Below are 20,897 nucleotides of genomic sequence, written 5' to 3'. Positions count from 1 at the left end.
AGGTCGAACTGTGAGGCCTTTCAGGACGGGCATAAACAGTTCAGCCTCGAAAACCTCCGAAATCCCTGAAATCCCGGACTACCTGTGGAAGGTCCGCCTGAAAAACAACTGAACGACCTCTTGTTTGTTCTCGTCTCCGGGCCAGAGCGAGGTTTGAAACGCTTCCCGGGAGGTCATAAAAGCTCGAAGGACGCCTAACCAAATATTCATGTTGGGAGAGGGGGGGGGGGGGGCGGGGTGAATCATTTTGCTTGTGGACCCTTTTGTAGAAAACACCTTTCATATTATTAGTAAGCTACACATCGTGTTCTCAAAAAACACTCAAGTATGCATCATTAAGCATTCTTGGAACAGTTTTCGAAGCCGCCAGAATGTTTTTGCAGGTGAAGGAGGTTGAACGATTGCAACTGTAAAAACCCTGAAATGTGAAACTCGGCATGGATCACGGCGAGTATTAAAACCTTAAAAACCATCAGCGTGAGTACACTGGTCCAAATACTGACCAGGCTGAGTGCAAACAGCCAGCTGAGGGCATTTTAGAAATATACAGATTAAACTTCGGCTCACTGTTCCTGCTGTGTTTCGACAGTCGATGAGTAAAACTGCATGAAGTGCCTCGCTGCGATCCCGACAGCCAGAGTGCCTTCATGTCCTCAGCAAACCGGACTTTGCTCAGGGACGCGAAGGCCGCAGAAAGCCTCCAGTGTCTGATAAAGACGGGCGTCATCCAATGAGATCACTCTTTGACGCGCGTGTTTGCTAACCGGTGACATCATCGCTTGTCACACAAGAGTCCGAGCGTCTAGTTTGTTATCTGATGCTTTGGACCCGACACGTGGCAGAGGGGTCACGCTCACCTTGTTCTTCTCGTAGACGGGAGGCACGGCGAAGAGCAGGATGTTGGCTGGAGAACACGGAGAGAGACGAGGGTGTTGGTTAAAACAACAACAAGACGCTGCTTCACATTTAATCTGACCGGCTAAATCAACCCGGTCACAGTGTCTTCTACGTCTATTTACTGTCACTACGCAGGCCGTAGTTGTGTACAGGAGCAGCGTCGCAGACTTTAAAAAGGGCCAATCAGCGATGTTGAAGGTAAAGAACGGCAGCAGTTCTCCCCGAGCGCTGTGCGACGTCGCTCGACGGTTGATCCAAACCGCGAGCGAAGGCTCTGATTGGATGGTCCGCTCGTCTGTATGACGCGCTGCAGTCGTGGATGAATTTGTCGGTGCCCTTAAGGCCGGAGACATACCGGCTTTAAACGCCGCGTCGGTTGTGCTCATCCTCATTCATACGAATGTATGAAGACCTGACGGGGGGACTCGAGAAAAAGAAAAAGAAAAACTAAGTGGAAACAAGTCCGAGACTGTTACGTCCACGCACGGCGGAAAATGCCGGAAAAAAAACTGAGTGGGGACGGAGCCGACGACGTGATTGGTTCCCCACCCCCCTCTCCCCCCTCATGTTTAATCGTTTACAACAATGGTATGATTGATTCACTGGTGCGCCCTCTGGTGGAGTCCTTCAGTAGCACGCTGGAGTGCGTAGTCAAGTATGTGAACAAATACGTTCCCGATGCAAAAAGTTGTCAACGCGAATGCGTGGTTCAACAGCAAGTATATCTGTGGTCTAACAGCCGATTTAAAAAAAAAAAAATAGTCCATTCTACCTGAAAAGTGATGAAATTAAAAGCAATCGTCTCATGTACAACTGCATGTCGTTCGTTTTAGTTTTTCTTTCAAGAATAAAATACCCTAAAAGTGGCTTAAATGCAACTCTACACCTTTGCCTTAATTCAGTTCATAAGCGAACCGTCTCCACCCACCCCTCCACCAATCACCTGCAGCTGGAGCCCCCCCACACGCTTCCCACCCCTCCTGCAGGTTGATGGGATTGGTTCCTCGGGCATGTGACATGAAATCCTGGCTGTCTGAATCGGTGTATTTTGAGATACTCAGACAGTTTGTTGCTGTTCTGATGTGGAAATACTCAGCCCTGGTATTAAAGACTTACTTTGCTCATGATAAGTTTACTGTCATATTCAAAACATCATGTGGAAATGTTCAAGTGAAAACTGGAATTTAAACACCTCCACCTGTCCAGCTGCTATTAATCTAAACTGGTCTCAGTCCATTAGAAATGATTAGACAATATGAGTGTTGTATTTATACACAGTAAAGATCAGCAGAGGTTACGGAGAGCCGTAAGAATGTTTAGAAACATCCTGCTGAGAGTTCATTCATTTCTATTCGAGTTAAAATGTAGAATAATCAGTGATTTCCAGTGTCAGTGAGGAACATGGACTTTCTCCGAACCCTCACGGGTGTTACGTGTCTTCCCGGTTGCCGTGGTTGCTTACCCAGGATAAGAATGGTGATCCCGTTGAAGACGGCTCCCACGTAGGTCAACAGCCACATGACCACAGCCAGCTGGGAGGGGAAACAAAGAAGAGAAGCCGGGCGAGTCAGAGAAGACGAAGCATTTCACATTTCATCGGAGCCAACACCGACTCCAAAGCCGACTTCTTTAACAGTTCATTAAGAGCAGCATGAAAAAAAAAATAGGAGCTCTCACAAAGAACCCAAGTTTAACAGTAATGGTTCACAGTCAACTGAACTTCTGGTTTGGCTTAAAATGAGCCAGAAGAGGCTTTTGAAGTGAAACTTTTGTGCAGGAAGTATTGAGTTTCATTGGGTAGTTTTGAATGAACTGAACTTCCTCCTGTGGAAGTGGTACCAAATAAAAAGAGAAAATAAAAGGTCTGTTTTTTTTTTTTTTTTTAGCCTGTTTTGGGTAAAAGGCTGGTTCTTTCTGCAGTGGAAGTAAAAAAAAAAAACATCTATAGTTTTTGTAGAAAGAGCTTCCGGTACAAACAATGTGATAATGTGTTGAAATATACCTCTAGCCTTTTACTTTTGATTGATCAGAGAATTTACGGCTTATTAAAAATTCTGATTGCAGCTACTCACTGTTTACACCCTCTGATGTGACACATCACAACCAACCGTGACATTTTTTTTTTTTTTTGAGCCAGAAATCTGCCTGTCCTGTTGATTCAAAGCTGCTCAAGTAGAAAACAAGGAGAGAAGTGATTTTTCGCCCACAATCATGTTGTATTATGGAATTCAGTCCTGTTTAATGATTAATGTTACCTGCCACACCTTTACGCAACGGCAACAGTTTATATTAGTGAAACAAAAGCAGCTCTGTACCAACGTAACCTGATCAGAAGGTGTGGACGGACTGAGCTCCCCGTCTCTCCTGTTAGTGCTGCTGCACCTGTTAGGGAGGAAACAGCTGACACATCCATCCGTGGTTGGGACACCACCGGTGGAGGAAGTATGCAGGTCCTTTACTTAAAAGAAGTACTTATACCACCCTGCGAAAATACTCCTTTAACTAAGCAACAGTATGTAAGTATTATCAGCTAAATTTACTTTAAGTATCAAAACTAAAAGTACACGCAGTGCAGAAGAGGCTCCTTATCATTGTTTTGCTGTTATACATGATCTTTTTGGATTTGAATTACTGAGCATTTCACTGCTGTAGTTATTTGAGATTGTGCTGATTGAAACTACTTTAAATATTATTGGTAAATTGAATCTACTGCAACGCATCTTGTTCTATAAAATCATCGTATGTTTGTATTGTTTCTGTTCTGTAAGATCCATGAATCTCTAAAACGTCAACCAGCTCAGAAAAATGAGGCATTTTCCAGCGTATCCAAATGGGTTTTAAAAATAGTTTATTTCAACTTAAAAAGTCTGAGAATTTTCTCAACCCATAAAGAAACACTTAATCCTTCAGTTTAGCAGTAAAAATTCTAATTCACAATTTCCAAAGTTGGAGCTAGATGGTTTTAACTGAACAGGAAGGGTGTGGAGAATCATATTCTGTGGGGTAAAAGTATAAATGTGCATTAAATGGAAAAAGTACAACTGCCTTGAATGTGTACTTGAGTAAATGTACTTAGTTACATTCCAGCACTGTTGGACACGGGCGCCATTTTCACCTGGTATGTGTTCTGTATGTGAATATGTTACCTGGATAATGATATCAGTTTAAATTTACACCTGGTATAAAAATGGATTCTCAGTTATTCTCTCATGCCTTTAAATTTCACCATCTCGATATGCAAATGTGGTTTTCCACTGTCAAGCTAACGTTACCATGGTTACCTTTGCGCTTTCCCTCTGAATGTGGCTGCTTTATAAACTGTATTACCAACCTGAGATTCGATTGCAATGAAATGAAAGACGAATGAGGTCGAGCTGATCCGATAAGATCCGGATCCCAAAGCCTTCTGCGTACATACAAGTCATCAATTAGGGTTTTAATGATATTAATATCTAGCAGTAGACTGCGTGGTGACATTTGATTGGCTGGAAGGAAGCTTTAAAGGACGGGTCGACCTCATCTGTAAACTTGAACCTCCGAAACACGTCGCGAAGCTTCTTCTTTGTGTTTTCGGTGCGTTTCACAAACTAGGACATTTATATGTCATTAAAAAAAAAGGCCACAGTGGGACCGTCCTCGTTCTTCAGGACAGCGGTTCACAACATGTCGCAGAACAATCAGGTTTGTTTAGCTGCTTTTTGCTCTGCACGGCCATCCATATTTCAGAAAAGTCAGCGTGGCATTTCAGAGGCGTGTTGGACCTTCATGTGCCTGAAGTTTCTCAGTTTATGGTGCTGCTGTCAGACTTTAAAAGCGGTTCACCCCGACCCTCCTGTCAGCCACAGCAGAAATCCTTTTTTTTTTTTTTTTTGTGTGCCATCGCTCCACTGTAGCCGTAGCTAGAAAAACTGGCCACAGCAACTTGGTTAACGATAATACAGCGGCACAACAAATGCACGCACACGGTGTCATATTAAAAGCCTTCGAGCGTTTCATACAAACTCCGGCCTCCAACGAGGATTTGACCTAGTTTTCTCCCAGCCGTCTGGCGACCCCCGGAAATGAACTCGTGACCTCCCGTTTTAAAAAAAAAAAAAGTTGATTAGCAGTTGAATCGATTAAAACAGTTGTGGGAGAGACAACAACAAAGGAGCCGGCTCTGATATTGTTACTGGTTATCTTAATCAGCAGCACGAGCTTTGCTTCTTGTATCGCCTCCCAACTTTGCTGGAGCTGGATTTCAATCTTTTGGGGTGTTTAAATGATAAATTCCAGAGTAAGTTCCTACAATACTGCACGAGCAGGTTGATATTCTTCACATTTTAAACTACATACACCAGCGGAGTAGAAATGTGTCCAATGAGCTACCTCCTCTCACTCTCACTGAATCATTAACTCTTCTTTTCTGTCGTCTCAGTCTTGAACTGTCTTCAAGTCATTTAAAATCCGACCAAACAGTCCCAACGTCTTCAGCTTCCTTCACGTTACAGTCATGTGGTTCACTCTTCATAAACTCAATGCGGTTGGAAAGTTAATGACCGTTACTGAAACTCTAACTAACTGCTTTACAATTAGATGCATGTTTTTGTAGTTGTATTTTTTTCAATTTCTACCACTGCTGCTGTGTGTGTGTGTGTGTGTGTGTGTGTGTGTGTGTGTGTGTGTGTGTGTGTGTGTGTGTGTGTGTGTGTGTGTGTGTGTGTGTGTGTGTGTGTGTGTGTGTGTTGAGTATTTGGAGAATTTGGTGTTGTGTATAAGGTTGATAAGGCCCAGTTGCATACCAGAGGCCGGCACCATGTAGAAAATATTTTAAATTTTTGTCACAAAGAAGCAGGACTGGTTCTTCAAACAGGAGCGGAGATACTGAACCAAATGAGACAAAGAGATGGTGGGATGATCGTCTTGATTGATTAGAAACGAAACTGTAAAGCCTGTTATTTTGAAGCCCACAGAATTTATGATGCAGCGCTTTTATTCTGAAGAACCTACAGTTCCCCCGCGACACAGTGTGTGCGTGCCAAGCTGTTTGCTGCCCGCGGTTGTCATGACAGTAATGTCTAAAACGAGCTACAGCCCATCAGCAGGGACGTCAACCGAACTTGACGAGCATCAACCTAATTAAAAGGAATATATAGTTGCGATGCGAGATCGGGTTTTTTTCATCCTTATTTGCACTTGTTTTGGTTTATTTGGTTTTATTTCGTATTACGTTCTCAGGTCGTCTGTTGGCGTAATACCTCAAATACACAAATAATTTTCTTCAATACTCACGACTGAAGTCCCGATTCGATTTTGGTGGTCAAAGGCCCATCGTTTGATTTTCTGACTATGACGTGATCGCGTGTCGATTTACTCTCTGGGTGGGACCAGTTTTTCCGGGCTAAGCGGAGTAAACGGTGGAAAATTTCGGGATGACAGCGAGCGGTGACCGAGGCTGGAGCTGCTCACCTTTAGGGAGTCCACGAGGTCCTCGACCAGGAAGAGGCGGCTCATCTGCTTCAGGGCTCGGTTGATGTAGGTCAGACTGGCGTCCACGTGCTTGCGGAAAGTCTCTGGAGCGATGCTGACATCCTTATCTATCAGCGCTCTGCGGAGAGAACAAAATGAGGCTAAGTGGTCGGGCAGAAATGCTGCAGGAAAACAATACGTGAAGCGGCCGTGGTGGAAAGGACTAAAAAAACAACAACAACATCCATTTGTACTAAAATAATCTGAAGGAGGGTTTTTGATAGAAGTCTAAAGATTGTTTTACCCCCAAATCTCACTATCCAGCAGATACTTTCATAGGAAGTCAGTTACATTGTTTAGAAACTGAAGTTGTTTCAAAATAAAAGATTTCAAACCTCTCCCATTGAGAATAAACCTACGGTACAGATTTTTGTCTTGATAAATCTATTTTGATGTTCTGTATGTTTCAAGTTAAAAATACATTTCTAATTCCATCAGTACAACAGCGTTGCCACACAAACACAGTTCTCATTCACTAATTATTCTCTGTCGCTTCTACGTTGTTTGATGGTAAAACTGATCACTTCCTGAGCAGATATTTCAAAATAAAAGCCTTTCAGCAGCTCAAAGGGTAAAAATTCCCCTTTTAACTTGAAATGGATTCAGGAAATGTTGACATTTCACTGATCGTAATTCAACTGAAATTTATACAACGAAAAAAGTCAAAGTGACTGGAAATAATTAGTAAATATAAACAATTTTACAACACATGATGGTTCAGAAAGAATTAGCAAAAAATATTTGATTTAATAAACTATTATTCATTTAAATCAAGGAAAACATATCTAGATTTGCTTGATTCATCTTATATTTGAGGATTTATTCATTTTTGTTATATTTAATAAAACATTAGTTGTCCTCGCGTTGTGCAGAACCGGGACATCGCCTGTGTTAACAGTGAAAATAATATTGACACGATAATCGGAGGCATTAATGAGCAGTGAGTGAATCCAGATAAAGAAGCAGTGTTATCTGCTTGGTGCGCACAGACGTCAGTCAGGAGTTTCATTCCAGCTGCACTGCTGCAGATTTCTGCTATTTTGTCGCTGCGACATTAAATCTTCATCCCCCCCCCTTTGGTTTCAAGGTTAAAATGAGCCGTGACGAGAATTCAATGTTGCGGCCGTGGAGAGGAGCTGTACTCTGAACTCTGTGAAGCCTTCCCTCAGGCTCGGGCTCCACCAAGTTGTTCTATGAATAAATGCAGACGAGGCAGAGGTTACGTGAGGTGATACAAAAGCCTGACCTCCAACACTCTGAAAACGTAGAGGTCTTTAGAAGGAGCGTGGTTAAAATGTATTATATGAGGCCCTGCTTTAAAACATGTGGCAGTGCAGCAGCATGGCTCAGTGCAACGAAATGAGAGTTTTATCACTTTCACATCGTTGGTACTCGTGTAGCTGCCTGTTTGGGAAGCTACAAGACTAAATCTTTTTGTGAATCGGCCTAGTTGCACGTGAAAATAGTCTAAAAGTGCATCCTGCAGCCCAAGTAATCACCCTTACCTTGTAATATTGTGTTTAAATCTCACAATTCTCCACATTTTTGGTGTTGCCATAGCAACAACACAAGTCTGTCTTTACTGGCGCAAAAAAAAAAAAAAGAAGCACAACAGTGATTAGTTATTTTCTGAGGCCTCAAAAAAATTGTAATCTAATAACTGAACATCTTTTCTGCTTGAAGTAGTTGGATTCATTTGTGTCACCGGCACAATACAAATTCTGAAACACATAATCTACTAAAAATATTTTCATCGCCCTTAACAGACCCTGATCAATCCGACCTGCCCGAACATAAGAAAAGGTCAAAGTCACGTAGAGCCGACTCTCTCCGCGGGACACGGTCTTACTTGAAGGGGTGTCCGTCGTTGGACTTCTGCACCGCCTGGACGACGGACTTGTAGATGCGGAAGGTGATGGTGACGCAGAGCAGAGCCAGCAGCAGGTAGGAGGCCACGCTGATGACGCTGAAGGCCGCCAGCGACAGCAGCAGCAGCATGGACAGCCCGAACACCACGCCCGACTTCTTGGGGTCTCGCCAGTGGATCAGATCCTTCACTGCACACAGGTGGAGGGAGACGTTAGACTGACGTTGGACCGGTCGCACTGACCTCCAGTTAAATATCATGACGCTAAATTGTAACACGATGACTTGTTCCGAATCTCAAGTAAAACATAAACGGTTTGAAAAACCTGTTGTCAGGTGGAACACGGAGAGTATTTTCTCTGAAATGATGCAGGTTTGATGGAGGAACCGATTTCAGCGTTTTATCCAGTCAAATTTGAAAGGAGCTGATTATGTTAAATTCTATAGAAGTGTCATTAAAGCCAGCGACAACTAATACTGTGATAGTGCGCAGAAGGTGGGATGTCAATGAAAGCATGATGTAAGTCTCATGTCACACTCACCACTAGCTGCTTTTCACAACTGCAGTTTGAATTCACTAAACACCAGTTGCTTCTACTTTGTAATTGGAAGTTGCCATCAGCAAAACTGAACACGTAGAAAGAACTGTTGGGTGAAAATGGCATTTCTAAGCAGCAGAAAGGTGAGGATGGTGGTGGGGGAAAAGTATGGCACGTCAAGATATAATAAAATATATGACATGTTATGATTACAGAGGAAAACCAGTAAACATAGATCAAGTTTAGAATCTACGTTGACAGCAAATCTAAATGTGGATAGATGAGACAGGAAGACTTTCAAAACAGGAACAACAGAAGGGTTCTTATGAAAATAAAATAAACTGTCTAAACAGGGACGTTAAAAAATAATTGGCAGTTAAATATTACAAATCTGTTCCAAACCCAAAATCCTGGCCACTATGTTAAGGTTTAGAGTCATTTTCATGCTCTGACTATTTAAGAGAAAAATTTTCAAGCGGCCTTCAAAAGTTGAAAAAATGTCTTGAGGGAGAAAAAAACAAAAAAAATCCTGCTCTTCAACTCTGGCCCAATAAAACATGAATACGCGCCATAAATCTCTTCTGGCATCTGCAGCCCAGAATAACTGAGGGAGGAACACTGCTGCGGATGCCCGTTTCATGTCTGTATGCAAGCCCTGCGAGAAGTCCTGCATGCAGAACGGTAGCCTCTATACAAGGCAAGTTACGTAACGCTGGAATGGGTTGCCGCTCTTTCTGCCACTCCTTCCCCTCTTTGAGGGGCAAAAAAAAAAAAAAAAAAAGAAAAGGGGTATTTAAAAAAAATAAAATAAAATAAAAAAAAGCCTTGTGTAAGTGGTGGTGGAAAGAGCACGCGGTCTGAAGCCTCGGGGATGGAGCAGGCTTCAACGCTCCTGCAACTAATGGGAACACGTTATATACAGTAGGACCTTCTCACACACGTCATAGAAAAATAAAAGCAACTACAACGTAGTACTTAGTGTGCATTTCTTGTGAAAAAATATGATTCCTCAGTGTTTTGCAAACCTTTGACTTTAACTCTGGGCAAAGGGAAAGTAAAGGGAATTTTAATTCCTTTTGTTGTGTCAGTGTTCCTGGCTGTGAGCTGGCGTTTCAAGCGGCGAGAACCAGGGATGTTTCATGATTTTCAACTTTTAAAATCGGATAGTTTCTGTGCCAATTATCTTGTCTTAAAGACATATATTTCTCCTTGTTTTTACAGGCACCTTGTGGTGACAAGTTACTCCTGCCAGAAGGTGGCAGTAATGCACCTGAAAGCTGTTTGCTATCTGACAACTCGCCCCCCCGCCCCAAAAAAAAAAAAAAACAGTAACAGGAGAAACATGCAAAAGATGACTACAGCTGACAAAACGCTGGTATATATAGTTTTCAAAATTTCATGGCATTTGTTGCATGAGTAGGTGTGTGTGTGTGTGTGTGTGTGTGTGTGTGTGTGTGTGTGCGTGCGTGCGTGGAAACTGTTGTAGGGCCTTTGTATTTCAGTGCATTCAGTCCAGTAAGACACTATACTGTTTACAGAAACATCACTAAGGTGGCTAAGTGGGATGTCGTGATTGTATTTATTTCATGCAACGTAGTAACCGTGACAACAGTACCGTAAGCACATGTTTTGATAATGAAAACTAGGTAGACCACGCTCAAACACTAGGTGCTTCCGAAACAGACACACCCATCACACACACACACACACACACACACACACACACACACACACACACACACACACACACACACACACACACACACACACACACACACACACACACACGCGCACATTCCTTGTTGCGGAAATATTTTCCTGGCTTTACTTTCTCAGTCCAAACTGAGTGACATTCTGCTAAATTAGCAACAATCCCGATAAAGGATTACTAAACTAAAGTTTGACATTGTTGGCTGCTTGAAATGCTGACTGTAACTGATTAAGAAAGTTAAATTTCAATTTAAAAACTTGGCAGGTTAATCTACTTTCAGTCACTCGGCAGTGGTTAAACCCTCTCAGCAAGTATTTGTGTACAGTTCTGCTGCCAGATTTTGTGGCTCAGTTACACAACGGTGAAGTGACTTCATTTCAGTGGAATAGCTCTCAGGAATGAAATTTGACGAGGATGAACAGATTTATCAGATTCTCTTTCTGTTAATGAGAACAAGGGGGAGACAATCAAACCGATCAGAGATTAATCCCTGATTAACACACGGAAACGGAAATGATGTAAAATTTCTCTCCGGTCAGCGTTACCGTTATTTAGCGATATATGGACTGCCACTACATGGCCGGTCTGTTTCCATAACAATGTGCTATATGTCCATTTTAGTTGTCACTGTTTATCAATGAGAAATAACACTCATACAACATGTCATACCTGAAAACCTCATAAACAGTTCAGACGCTGGTCTGAACTGTTTACAAGAAAAGCAGCAGCAGGTCTCTGCGCGCGCGCGCGCACACACACACACACACACACACACACACACACACACACACACACACACACACACACACACACACACACACACACACACACACACACACACACACACACACACACACAGAGCTCTTTTGTTCCCGTCTGTTGACTCAGAATGAGACTGTGTGAAAACCTCCTAACCTCCGGAGCAATAGAGTTTCCATGCATCGACTGAGGTGATTAACGACATTCAAGGACAAAGGGAATTCACGGATCCCTTTTTTTCAAAAACCCATTTATGAGATTTTAATGGTCACAGTTGTTCTGAGAAACGTGACATTTTCATCTGACGGCAACAATGAGCGGGGTTTCCTCACCCTGCACTGCAGGGGTGTGGTGTCCTCCCAGCATGCTTTGCTGTCCGTACCCACGGGGAGGCAGCCGAAGCTTGACGGCCCTTGTTCATTATATCTCTCTCTCTCTTCCTGCCTGTCTCTGTGTCTCTCACCCTCGCTCTACTCTGCTGAGGCGCAGTGGCCTGCTTTCACTGAACTGCTCTTAAAGCAACACACACACACACACACACACACACACACACACACACACACACACACACACACACACACACACACACACACACACACACACACACACACCAATTGCGGGACTTATTTTTCAGGTAAATAACAACAAGTCCAAACAAAGCAGACAGGTTATGTGCGCAGCACCTTTCAGAGACTCCGACACACTAATCGCCCGCAGTTTCAGTTTTCCTCGCTCTCATTATAGTCTGAAACCCCGTACTGTGCTGAAGGGCCGACCAATCAGAGGCCAGCGTTGGTGGTTAAGTGCGGTGACTGTAGTTGCAGGGGTAGAGTTTTGGCACAAAAAGTGGTCGTTGCTGATTTGGTTAACTTCCAGTAAAATGAAGCCGAGGTCTACGCCAATCAGGACGCAACGGTTCCCTGCAGGGCGAGGCCAGGCTGCATGAGGATTATGGACAAAAAAATACAATCATTACATTTTTTGACGAAATATATTTGACAGAATCAATTTAAAATCTGAGACAAAAAGTAGTCTCACGTCACAATAAGATGAAAATATCAATAAATTCGCCCAGCCTCGGGCCTGACCCATTTATTCATGCAGCAAATCTGGTCAATTTAAAAACTGGGACACTTAATAGGACCGAGCCATCATTAGTACGCATGTGATTTCCCTACAATGACAAGTGACAGACAGGAAGCTACTGAGGACTGGGCTGATGTGATTTATGCTCTTGGTGAGCAGTAGCCTGCAAGGTATTATTTTATTTTAAAGCACTGCTTTTAACATAAAATTACATATACTATTATACATATATATTATATATAGTTTGTGACGTTTACGGTCTCCTGCCAAGGAAGTAAATCCACAAGATGAACTGAAAATGTTAATCTGTGCGACTGCAGGCTAGTCACAGTCGAACCAAGACTGTGTGTACACACACACACACACACACACACACACACACACACACACACACACACACACACACACACACACACACACACACACACACACACAAATCTCACAATGGAACAACCGGTGATGATCGGGTGTAACAAACATCCGCTGAACCTGCAGCATCCAAGTCGAGTCACTGAACGCCACCTACCACCACGTTTAAAGCAGCGTAATGAACAGTGTAACTACGAACTGCTCCAGAGGAGTAATTAGCAATAAGACAATATTTTAAGTAACAACCCAGTATATGTCTGTTTCAAAACCTCGCTCCACTTTTCTTTATTAATGTGACCCCATTATAAATCCTGACAAAGGTTATTGTTTCTTCTAGGTGACAGTCAGGATGTTAATGTGTCGTTACAGAGAATCTGAAAACGCAACGGTACTCGTCGACTACTTTTCCGTCTGCAGGTCTGCGGTAACTTTTAAATAAATAAAAAAAACATGGCGATATTTTGCGTTTGAGTCGGGTGACGAGGCACAAAGTTCCAGACGACCAAAAGCCGCAGCGCAAAACGGACGAAACGCTCCAAACGTATTTCGAGCAGCTCAAATTTATTTTATACGATTTATACGCAGCATTGAAGTTGAGAATTGTTAACTTTATATTAACATGAATGTTGCCACAATGTTCACATCCTGACAGCTGCTTATGTTATAGCAATTATGTCATACAGGATCTTGAAATTGTATTTTTATTATACAAATGTCACTTTTTTTTTCTTTTTTTTTTTTAAATCAAAAATGTTTATAGGTAGTAATTTCCTGTATTTACAACACTGATCTTTTTTATCTAAATATAATTTACTCTCATTCTCAGTGTGATTTTAAAACTAACATCCTGTCCAGTGAGGGTTGTTATTGTATCACCTGGACAAGGCGCTCCCTCCCATTAGATCATGGAGAGATTTCTTTTACAGCTACCTCAATCTGTAAATGAATGCACTATAATGCATTTTTCATGACTTTATTATACGACGGCCAACAGATTGATGCAATACGAGTCAAATCTAATGAGATACCTGCCTATCGTGATGTATGTCGTGAACCAGTTTTAAAACGGGTGTGCCTTGATGTCCTGGTTTGACCTTCGATGACCTTTGATGTGCCGCTGCCCCGAACAGTTCTGGTTTATACGTTTATCTCCTGTTCAGCCTCCAGTGTTAACGCGGTACTCTACGACCAGTCACGTGTCTTCTTGCCCACCAAAAAAAAAAAAAAATAACTTTAAAAAAGATTCAATAAAGGATTTAGATGATTCAGATTCAATCAGCAGATTCAGACCTGGTTTCAAGTTTCATATAACGACATTGAAGCTCATCCTGAGTGCTACATCACAATTATCTGCACTAGGGAGGTCAACAAAAGTACCAACAATTTGATAGTCGGCACGAATACCGCTGACAATCCTATCGTTATCACGAATAAAAACTGCAATACTCTTACTGGTATGTCATCTCTACTACAGCGCCTTAAACATAAAAAGCAATGAGAACAAAGTCTGAGTGTAATAAATACCGGGAAAAACTGAAGCTGATATTTCTTTTATTTTCCTGTTGCGCACGTTTTCTCCGTTGGTTTCCGTTTGCGGCAGACGGTTCTGTGGCAGGTCGAGCTACAGAGTATGCAACACATGTAGGTGTAAGAGAGAACGTGTTAGGATTACCGTCTGCATACCGGCCTCTGTGTATGTGTGTGGAGATGGAGATCATGTCTGTAGAAAAGAAAAAAAAAAAGGGGGGGGCGACTGCAGACCTGTAACGTATAATACACTCCGGCACTTTTGCCCCTCGCTCTGGTGAGCTTTTAATGACGAGTATAACGCAACAATTTTCTAAATAATCAGGGAAGCAGGCCGGTTTAAAAGCCCGCTGTCACACCGATAAGTGTTTTTTAGAGGAAGGTCGGGCCCGGATGAAAAGGCAGCCGGACCGGACGAGTGAGGAGCGGAAGACCTGACGGCAAACTAATCCCCCCCTCCCTCACCCTCCTGGCATCTCACTGAAACTCGAGTACGAATCATCACGGCAAAAATATTTGCACCTAAGTGGCCTCCAGATATGCAGTTAACTTTGGGTCGCTTCGATTTTTTTTTTTTTTTTTCTTTCTTTCGACCCATGCCGTGCGTGTTTTAGCGAGCATGCCGCGGAAAGAAAAGGAACATCGAGGCGGAAACCCAACGCCGGGGATCGACTCGACCGCGTGACTACCAAGGTTTCCTGAAAGCCAACACGCGGCCGCCATGTTCAAACACCTCTGTCAGGAGGACCACTGCCAAGCTGCAAAAGGACAGAGGGCAGGAGAGGGTCATCAGCTCGCCAGACCAAATGTAGCCTTTAATGTCCACGTAGCATACCCCCTGCACCTCCCCTGGTGTGGCTGCTCTATCCGTGACAGCTGCGACTCTTACAGCTTTAACAAGCGGCTGAAAAAAAATGGCTTGTGTTGCAGTTCTCAACAGAAATATGCAAATACCGACTTGATACAATCGTCTCAAAAGATGCCACGAGGGGCAGGCAATGTCATACCCCGTAATATCATTACAGTAGCTTTGAAATGCCAGTTGGCAATAAAAGCAAGCCTGAAGGCGCCTTTCCCCTTGTGTGCCTCTTCCAGCGAGACGTCTCTGGTGTTCTTTCGTGCAGGAGGGCTTTAAGACTTTCAGACACGAAAACACCTGCTCCGAATACCAAACTGTTTTTTCTGGCATTTGTAGCCGCACATGTGCGATCATGCTGTAGCAATTTGCACCAAACACTATTGTGTGTTTAGTGCGCGCCAGATGATGAAATGCGTTCACTATCACAACTGAATAAGAACTTAATTCTAAAATTAACTTGGTACTTGGTTTGGATTCAAAAGAAAAAAAAAAAAAAAAGTAGCATGTACTACTTTGAAGTAATAGAGGAAGTAGAGTGTAGGGAAAAAGTCTGTCTAACACAAACATACACACACACACACACACACACAAAGACAATACCTAGTCTCATCATGATATGAAAAAATATTGATATCTAACAGAGCCAGCTAATTTGTTGTATCAGCTGTCTGTAAAATAGCTCCAGAAAGTAAACTGTGTTAGTCTGCTCCTCTGAACTGCAGAAAAAAAAAAAAAAAAAAAAAAGATTTTATCCTAATCAAAAAGATACATTTCTTTTTGTTAAAACTGATTTCAAAAAGTGGGCATCAAAAAAATGTCATTCAGGTATATTGGTATGGAAAGTTTTTGAAGAATATCCACCGTAAAATTCACCATTTACTTTGTGTATTTTTCAAAAAAATGTATACAAAAAAATACACAACTTTGCTGTATTGTAATTGGCAAGGAAAGCCAACCCGTCGCTTTCTTCACTGTTCATGTGGAATACCACAATGTTCCTTACTTCTTTAAAATGTGTTTAATTCCCCTTTTGTACAATTCATCACATAAAGACAACAAAATCATCCAAATGATAGTTTAACTCTTTGCTGCCAGGTGACAACAAGTTGGTGACTGTCGAAAGACTACATGCCACAGACCGAAAGTAAATTGGCTAAAAGAGGACCCAAATGGTAAAATGGTTAACTGAAAAAAAACTTTTTTTTGAAAAGGATCAGGCAGTTACTGAGGTGCAAGTAAGAAAAAGGGGTCCCTGCTGAGGGAATTGCGTGAGGTTAGCAGGCCTACTGCCCAGAGGGAGGTGGTGTTACCTGATAAGTGGGTTAGTATTGCTGTCAAGACATGCTCAGCAAGGTGATAGGCTTCAGCCACCCATTCGTCGATGGCTTCTACCTCTTTGGAATAGGTACTGTCGACCACACGGTGGCTTTCGGGACATGGGGCGTATGGACCCGAGGTAAAGGAAGACTGCTGCGTAGATGAGGCGTTGGCCTGAACCTGGCCCCGGTCCGAAACCGCCGACCGGAGGTCCTCCGCCTCCTGACCGCTGCCCAGCTCTTTGAGAGCGCTGATCGTCAGTTTCTCTTGTTCCAGATCCATCACCGCAGTCGGAGGGGATTGGGAATGAGGCAAGCTGGTTTTGCGGAGCTCGTCCTTTGAGGGAACGCCTTGGTAGGGGTTTTCGGGTTCCTCGTCTTCCCGGGATTTCAGGCACTCTCGCATGAACTCCACGAAACTATCCGTTGGTTCGGAAGCCGAGCTGTCCAGGCTGCTGTTCGTTTCCGGCGCGCAGTGAGCTGCTTTCGTGTCCTCCTGGACGTTTGAGCCGGGCTTCTGCGATGGTAGCGAGTTGTCGTGTTCCGCGTCATCCGCGAAGGTCTTTTTCTTATTGAACTCTTGCTCGCTGAAGCAGGAATATGGGTCTTGGGGGTATTCTCTTGGAGACGGCTTCGTGAAGGCTTCGCTATCGTTCGGGGAAGTGATCCCGTCCGAACTTCGACTGTCTTCCGGAACGTCGTTTGGTGCAGAGCTCGCATTCAATTTTTCGATGAGGATTTGAGAAGGATCAGCAAGAAACCGCTCCTTGGCATTGTGTAGCTCTTTATCACCGATGTCATCTAAAGGAGAGGATGTGTCGAACTCGTAATCAAACGATTGTCTGTCGTATATATCGTCCTGCATAAAGCTGGTTTTAGAAAGAGGCACTGTCTCTATGTAGGCTTGTTTTGCGACGGTATCGCTCTTGTCGTCCACTTTGGACTCGCTGTGAGGAGCTGCTTCCCTTGATGGCAGCTCGGTCTTGCAGGGTTTGACCAGGATATCCAGCGCTTCATCTGACCACTCGTCGTTATTGTCCGGGAAGTCCACATCTTCGCTTGTGACTACAAAAGTGGAGGGTTTCTCGTGAATTGTATTCGAAGCGGCCTGTGATTTGTCAGATTGTGCAGAGTCGTTTGAAACCGATTTTGATGTGGATTCCTGATGGCATGCTTCTGGACCAGACTTGAAGGTCTTGTGTTTGGGAGAGTATTCGCCGTCAGAGTCCACGGGCGAGGACGGAGGAGAGTAGCCTTCCATGAACTCGGTTTCTATGGGTCGCGTTTTGGGTGGTTCAGTTTTAACGTCTTCCGGTTCTGAGGTTTTTGGAGCCTCGTGGGCTGGATCTTTAACAACTTCATAATCCTCATCCTCATCCGGCTCCATTTCCATCTCCATCTCCATCTCCTCTTCACTGTAGTTTGGCTCGTCGGTCTCAATAACATTGATTGTTGGAACCTGCATCAGCTTCCTCTCAGACTTCGGCAGAGGGGTCACCTTCTCGTCGGGATCGGGAGCTGCGGAGGAAGGGGCGGCTGCCGGATCACTCAAAACCGGAAGATCAAAAACTGACGAAGGGGCACAAACGCCGTCCTCGATGACGGTATCGTCCGACTCGCCCGAGCTATCCGCTTCACTCGCCTCTCGGGGCTCCAGGTCTCCGGTCCAAGCGGCGTCCTTCTCACCTGAAACGTTCGGTTTGGCATTAGTCCCCGCCGGAGGGGAGAAAGGAGGAGATGGGGAGTCGAAGCCTGCAGGAGGCGCGGGTGAGGATGGAAGCACAGAATCGATATTCGATGACGCCTGGACGCCTGACTTTTCCTGCTGATCCCACATGTAGGCTGTTGGCAAAAAGCTGAGGTCGAACTCCTCTTCAACGCTCGGCTGTTTCTGTGCGTCGCTGAACTCGTCTTTCTGTTTTGGAGGTTCGACGGGAGAATCCATGAAAGCATCAGGGACGCCAGCGAAGGCAGCGGGGGCGTCGGGTATAACCGTGTCCGTCTCCTTCCCCTTTGATGCAACATTGCCGGCGCCTTTGATTAAGGCATCAAACTCCAGCACAGGAGGTAAATGAGCCTTCATCCACTCTTCTGTTTCTTCAAACTCATTTACGTGTCTTAAATCTTCAAGGACTTCAAAGGGGGATTCTGGAGACTGATCAGCAGAACCTCCCTTCTTCTGGACAGTTGGTGCAATTTTCTCATTTGGAGATTTCTGGGTCTCCGTGGGAGATTTCTGGGACACCGTGGGAGATTTCTGGGTCTGGGAGTCCATGGGAGATTTCTGGGACTCCGTGGGAGATTTCTGGGTCTGGGAGTCCGTGGGAGATTTCTGGGACTCCGTGGGAGATTTCTGGGACTCCGTGGGAGATTTCTGGGTCTGGGACTCCGTGGGAGATTTCTGGGACTCCGTGGGAGATTTCTGGGTCTCCGTGGGAGATTTCTGGGTCTCCGTGGGAGATTTTTGGGACTCCGTGGGAGATTTCTGGGTCTGGGTCTCAGTGGGAGACTTCTGGGACTCCGTGGGAGATATTGGTGTCTCCCCGATATACTTTGGGATCTCAGGAGAAGTTTTCTCGTGATGGCGATCCCTGAAGTGAGAGAAACCGCCATCGCTTCTAAAATCCGGTTCCTTCTTTTTGGCCGCAAGGGCTTCCAGTGCTTTTATTCGCTCTGAGACAGGAGACGTCTTTATCGGTGAGTCCGGTTGTTCATCCGGCGGTCCCGCATCACTGCCATAATTACCAGAGGAGAATGAACCGGGTTGAGAAGGAAAGCGAAGGGATGTCGCGACACCTTCACAGGGCTTGTCGGAGCCTCGGATCACTCTTTTGTCTACATCGCCATGCACGAAGAACCACGATGAAGAGGGACAAGGAGGTATACAAAAATAAAATAAAAATTACACACACTAAACTCCCATGCACTTCTAACATCATTCAGCGAGGCCTTAATATAGCAGCCCAAGCATTCATGCATTGCATCATGTAAATGTGAGGCAGACTCGTATAATGGATGGGATCTTCAATTTTAGCATGCTGCTCTTAACTACTTCACAGAGTTGCCATCAAGCATCAATCACTATGGCAACTTAACTTATCTGAATGATCAAATGAAGCAGCAGAAGAAATAAAAATCTCACCGACAATTCCTGTAAATCACCATGTGTGGCTGGTGATCATGCATTTTGTATATTTAGTGTATATGAGCTGTTATACACTTATAGGCTTGAACACAGTTTATTTTTGATCGTGTTTTCTTGTTTCTGCAGGATTTATTTTCCCAGAGCTTTTGGTTTGGCATCGAATACTTTAAAAGTGAAATCCTAAATCAACTTCTTAAAAAAATACACTACATTTAACACGAATGAATAACTGCTGCTCACACGCATGTAATCATAACAGCTACTTCATAAGATCTGCAGATGGCAACTAAAGAAACCTACGATATAGAACCCCACAAAACGATAGAGAGCTGAAATAAAGAGATGAGACGAAAACTATCAAAAGGTTGTGAAGATAAAAAACTTCCTGTGCTTACTCAAGGCTGTCTTTTGTATTGTAGCAGAATTATATTTTAAATCATTAAGACAAAAAATGTGTTCAGTGATGTTTATGATGCAGAATCCAGTCCTTCCAGCCAATAACAATCATACGATTGTAATAATTAATGCAGATTCACCAATTCCAAAAGAAGACCAGTAAAAACTGAAAAAGTGAAGTAACAGGGTTTATGGGAAATGTGGTCTTCGCATGAGAATTAGGCTTCCGTGTGCAAGTATGTGTTAAATTACATGAGTTTACAAACCCTTCCAGTTGTATAAGATCGCACCATTGGATTGGATTTAGCTCCCTGCTGCTTCTTTTCTGTTCCCCAATAATTTTTGTCATAAACTTTGATGTGCGTTCGGACCACTGCTCACAAAAGTACGTGTAACTCGGGCGCTGATTTTTCTTATCAAGAGACGAAACTTGGGGAGTTCTTCTCTGTGCTCCATGTACATCACGGCGTTGCACATCATTCACGCGCAACAATATATTTCTCACTGTAACCCGGTTCTCATGTTTCAAATATTTAAGCAATGTCCAATGGATAGAGTGGAAGCGGCAATCTCTGAACGTTCAAGAGTAAGAGTTCTTTGTTGCGGAAAGTAACTTGCTACATAATTTGTGTTCGATAACTGGCTATTCATCGCAATCATGTAAAGTTCTGATCCATAAAATTATGACAAATATGCCAAGCGTTACATAATACTGCTGGCTTTGTGTAGTTAATCAGGTCATTCAAACGTCACCATTTCCTCAGCCAAACAGCTGAGGAGGCTTTTACAGTCACTGTGATGGAAGGCTCCCCCTCCCCCATCCAACAGAGACAATGTACCACCTGACTTCCAACGATCCTTTAGAAATCACATGATTCCCTTCACCAATGATCTCCTAAATCACCTTCAACCCCCAAAC

The 20,897-nt window shown here is 43.7% G+C and overlaps 1 protein-coding gene across 3 annotated transcripts in view; it reads right to left on the bottom strand.

The window, feature by feature from the left end:
- rtn3 (reticulon 3) overlaps positions 1 to 20,897 on the bottom strand; it is a 32,048-nt gene that overhangs the window by 701 nt on the left and 10,450 nt on the right. For 2 of the 3 annotated variants that reach the window (XM_069708011.1, XM_069708012.1), the window contains 4 exons: positions 8,255 to 8,462; positions 6,346 to 6,484; positions 2,360 to 2,429; positions 858 to 904 (listed from right to left, as the gene is read on the bottom strand). In XM_069708011.1, the coding sequence (XP_069564112.1) occupies positions 858 to 904; positions 2,360 to 2,429; positions 6,346 to 6,484; positions 8,255 to 8,462 (464 nt within the window). Of the gene's footprint in view, positions 1 to 857; positions 905 to 2,359; positions 2,430 to 6,345; positions 6,485 to 8,254; positions 8,463 to 16,431; positions 19,273 to 20,897 lie in introns of all 3 variants that reach the window. The other variant, XM_069708010.1, reaches the window with a different exon arrangement.

Source organism: Brachyistius frenatus, unplaced genomic scaffold, assembly GCF_029030835.1.
Source record: "Brachyistius frenatus isolate BFR_SWC_R1_liver_20210118 unplaced genomic scaffold, ASM2903083v1 Contig_73, whole genome shotgun sequence".
Taxonomy (NCBI): domain Eukaryota; kingdom Metazoa; phylum Chordata; class Actinopteri; family Embiotocidae; genus Brachyistius; species Brachyistius frenatus.
This window is presented reverse-complemented; position numbering and strand designations above follow the sequence as displayed.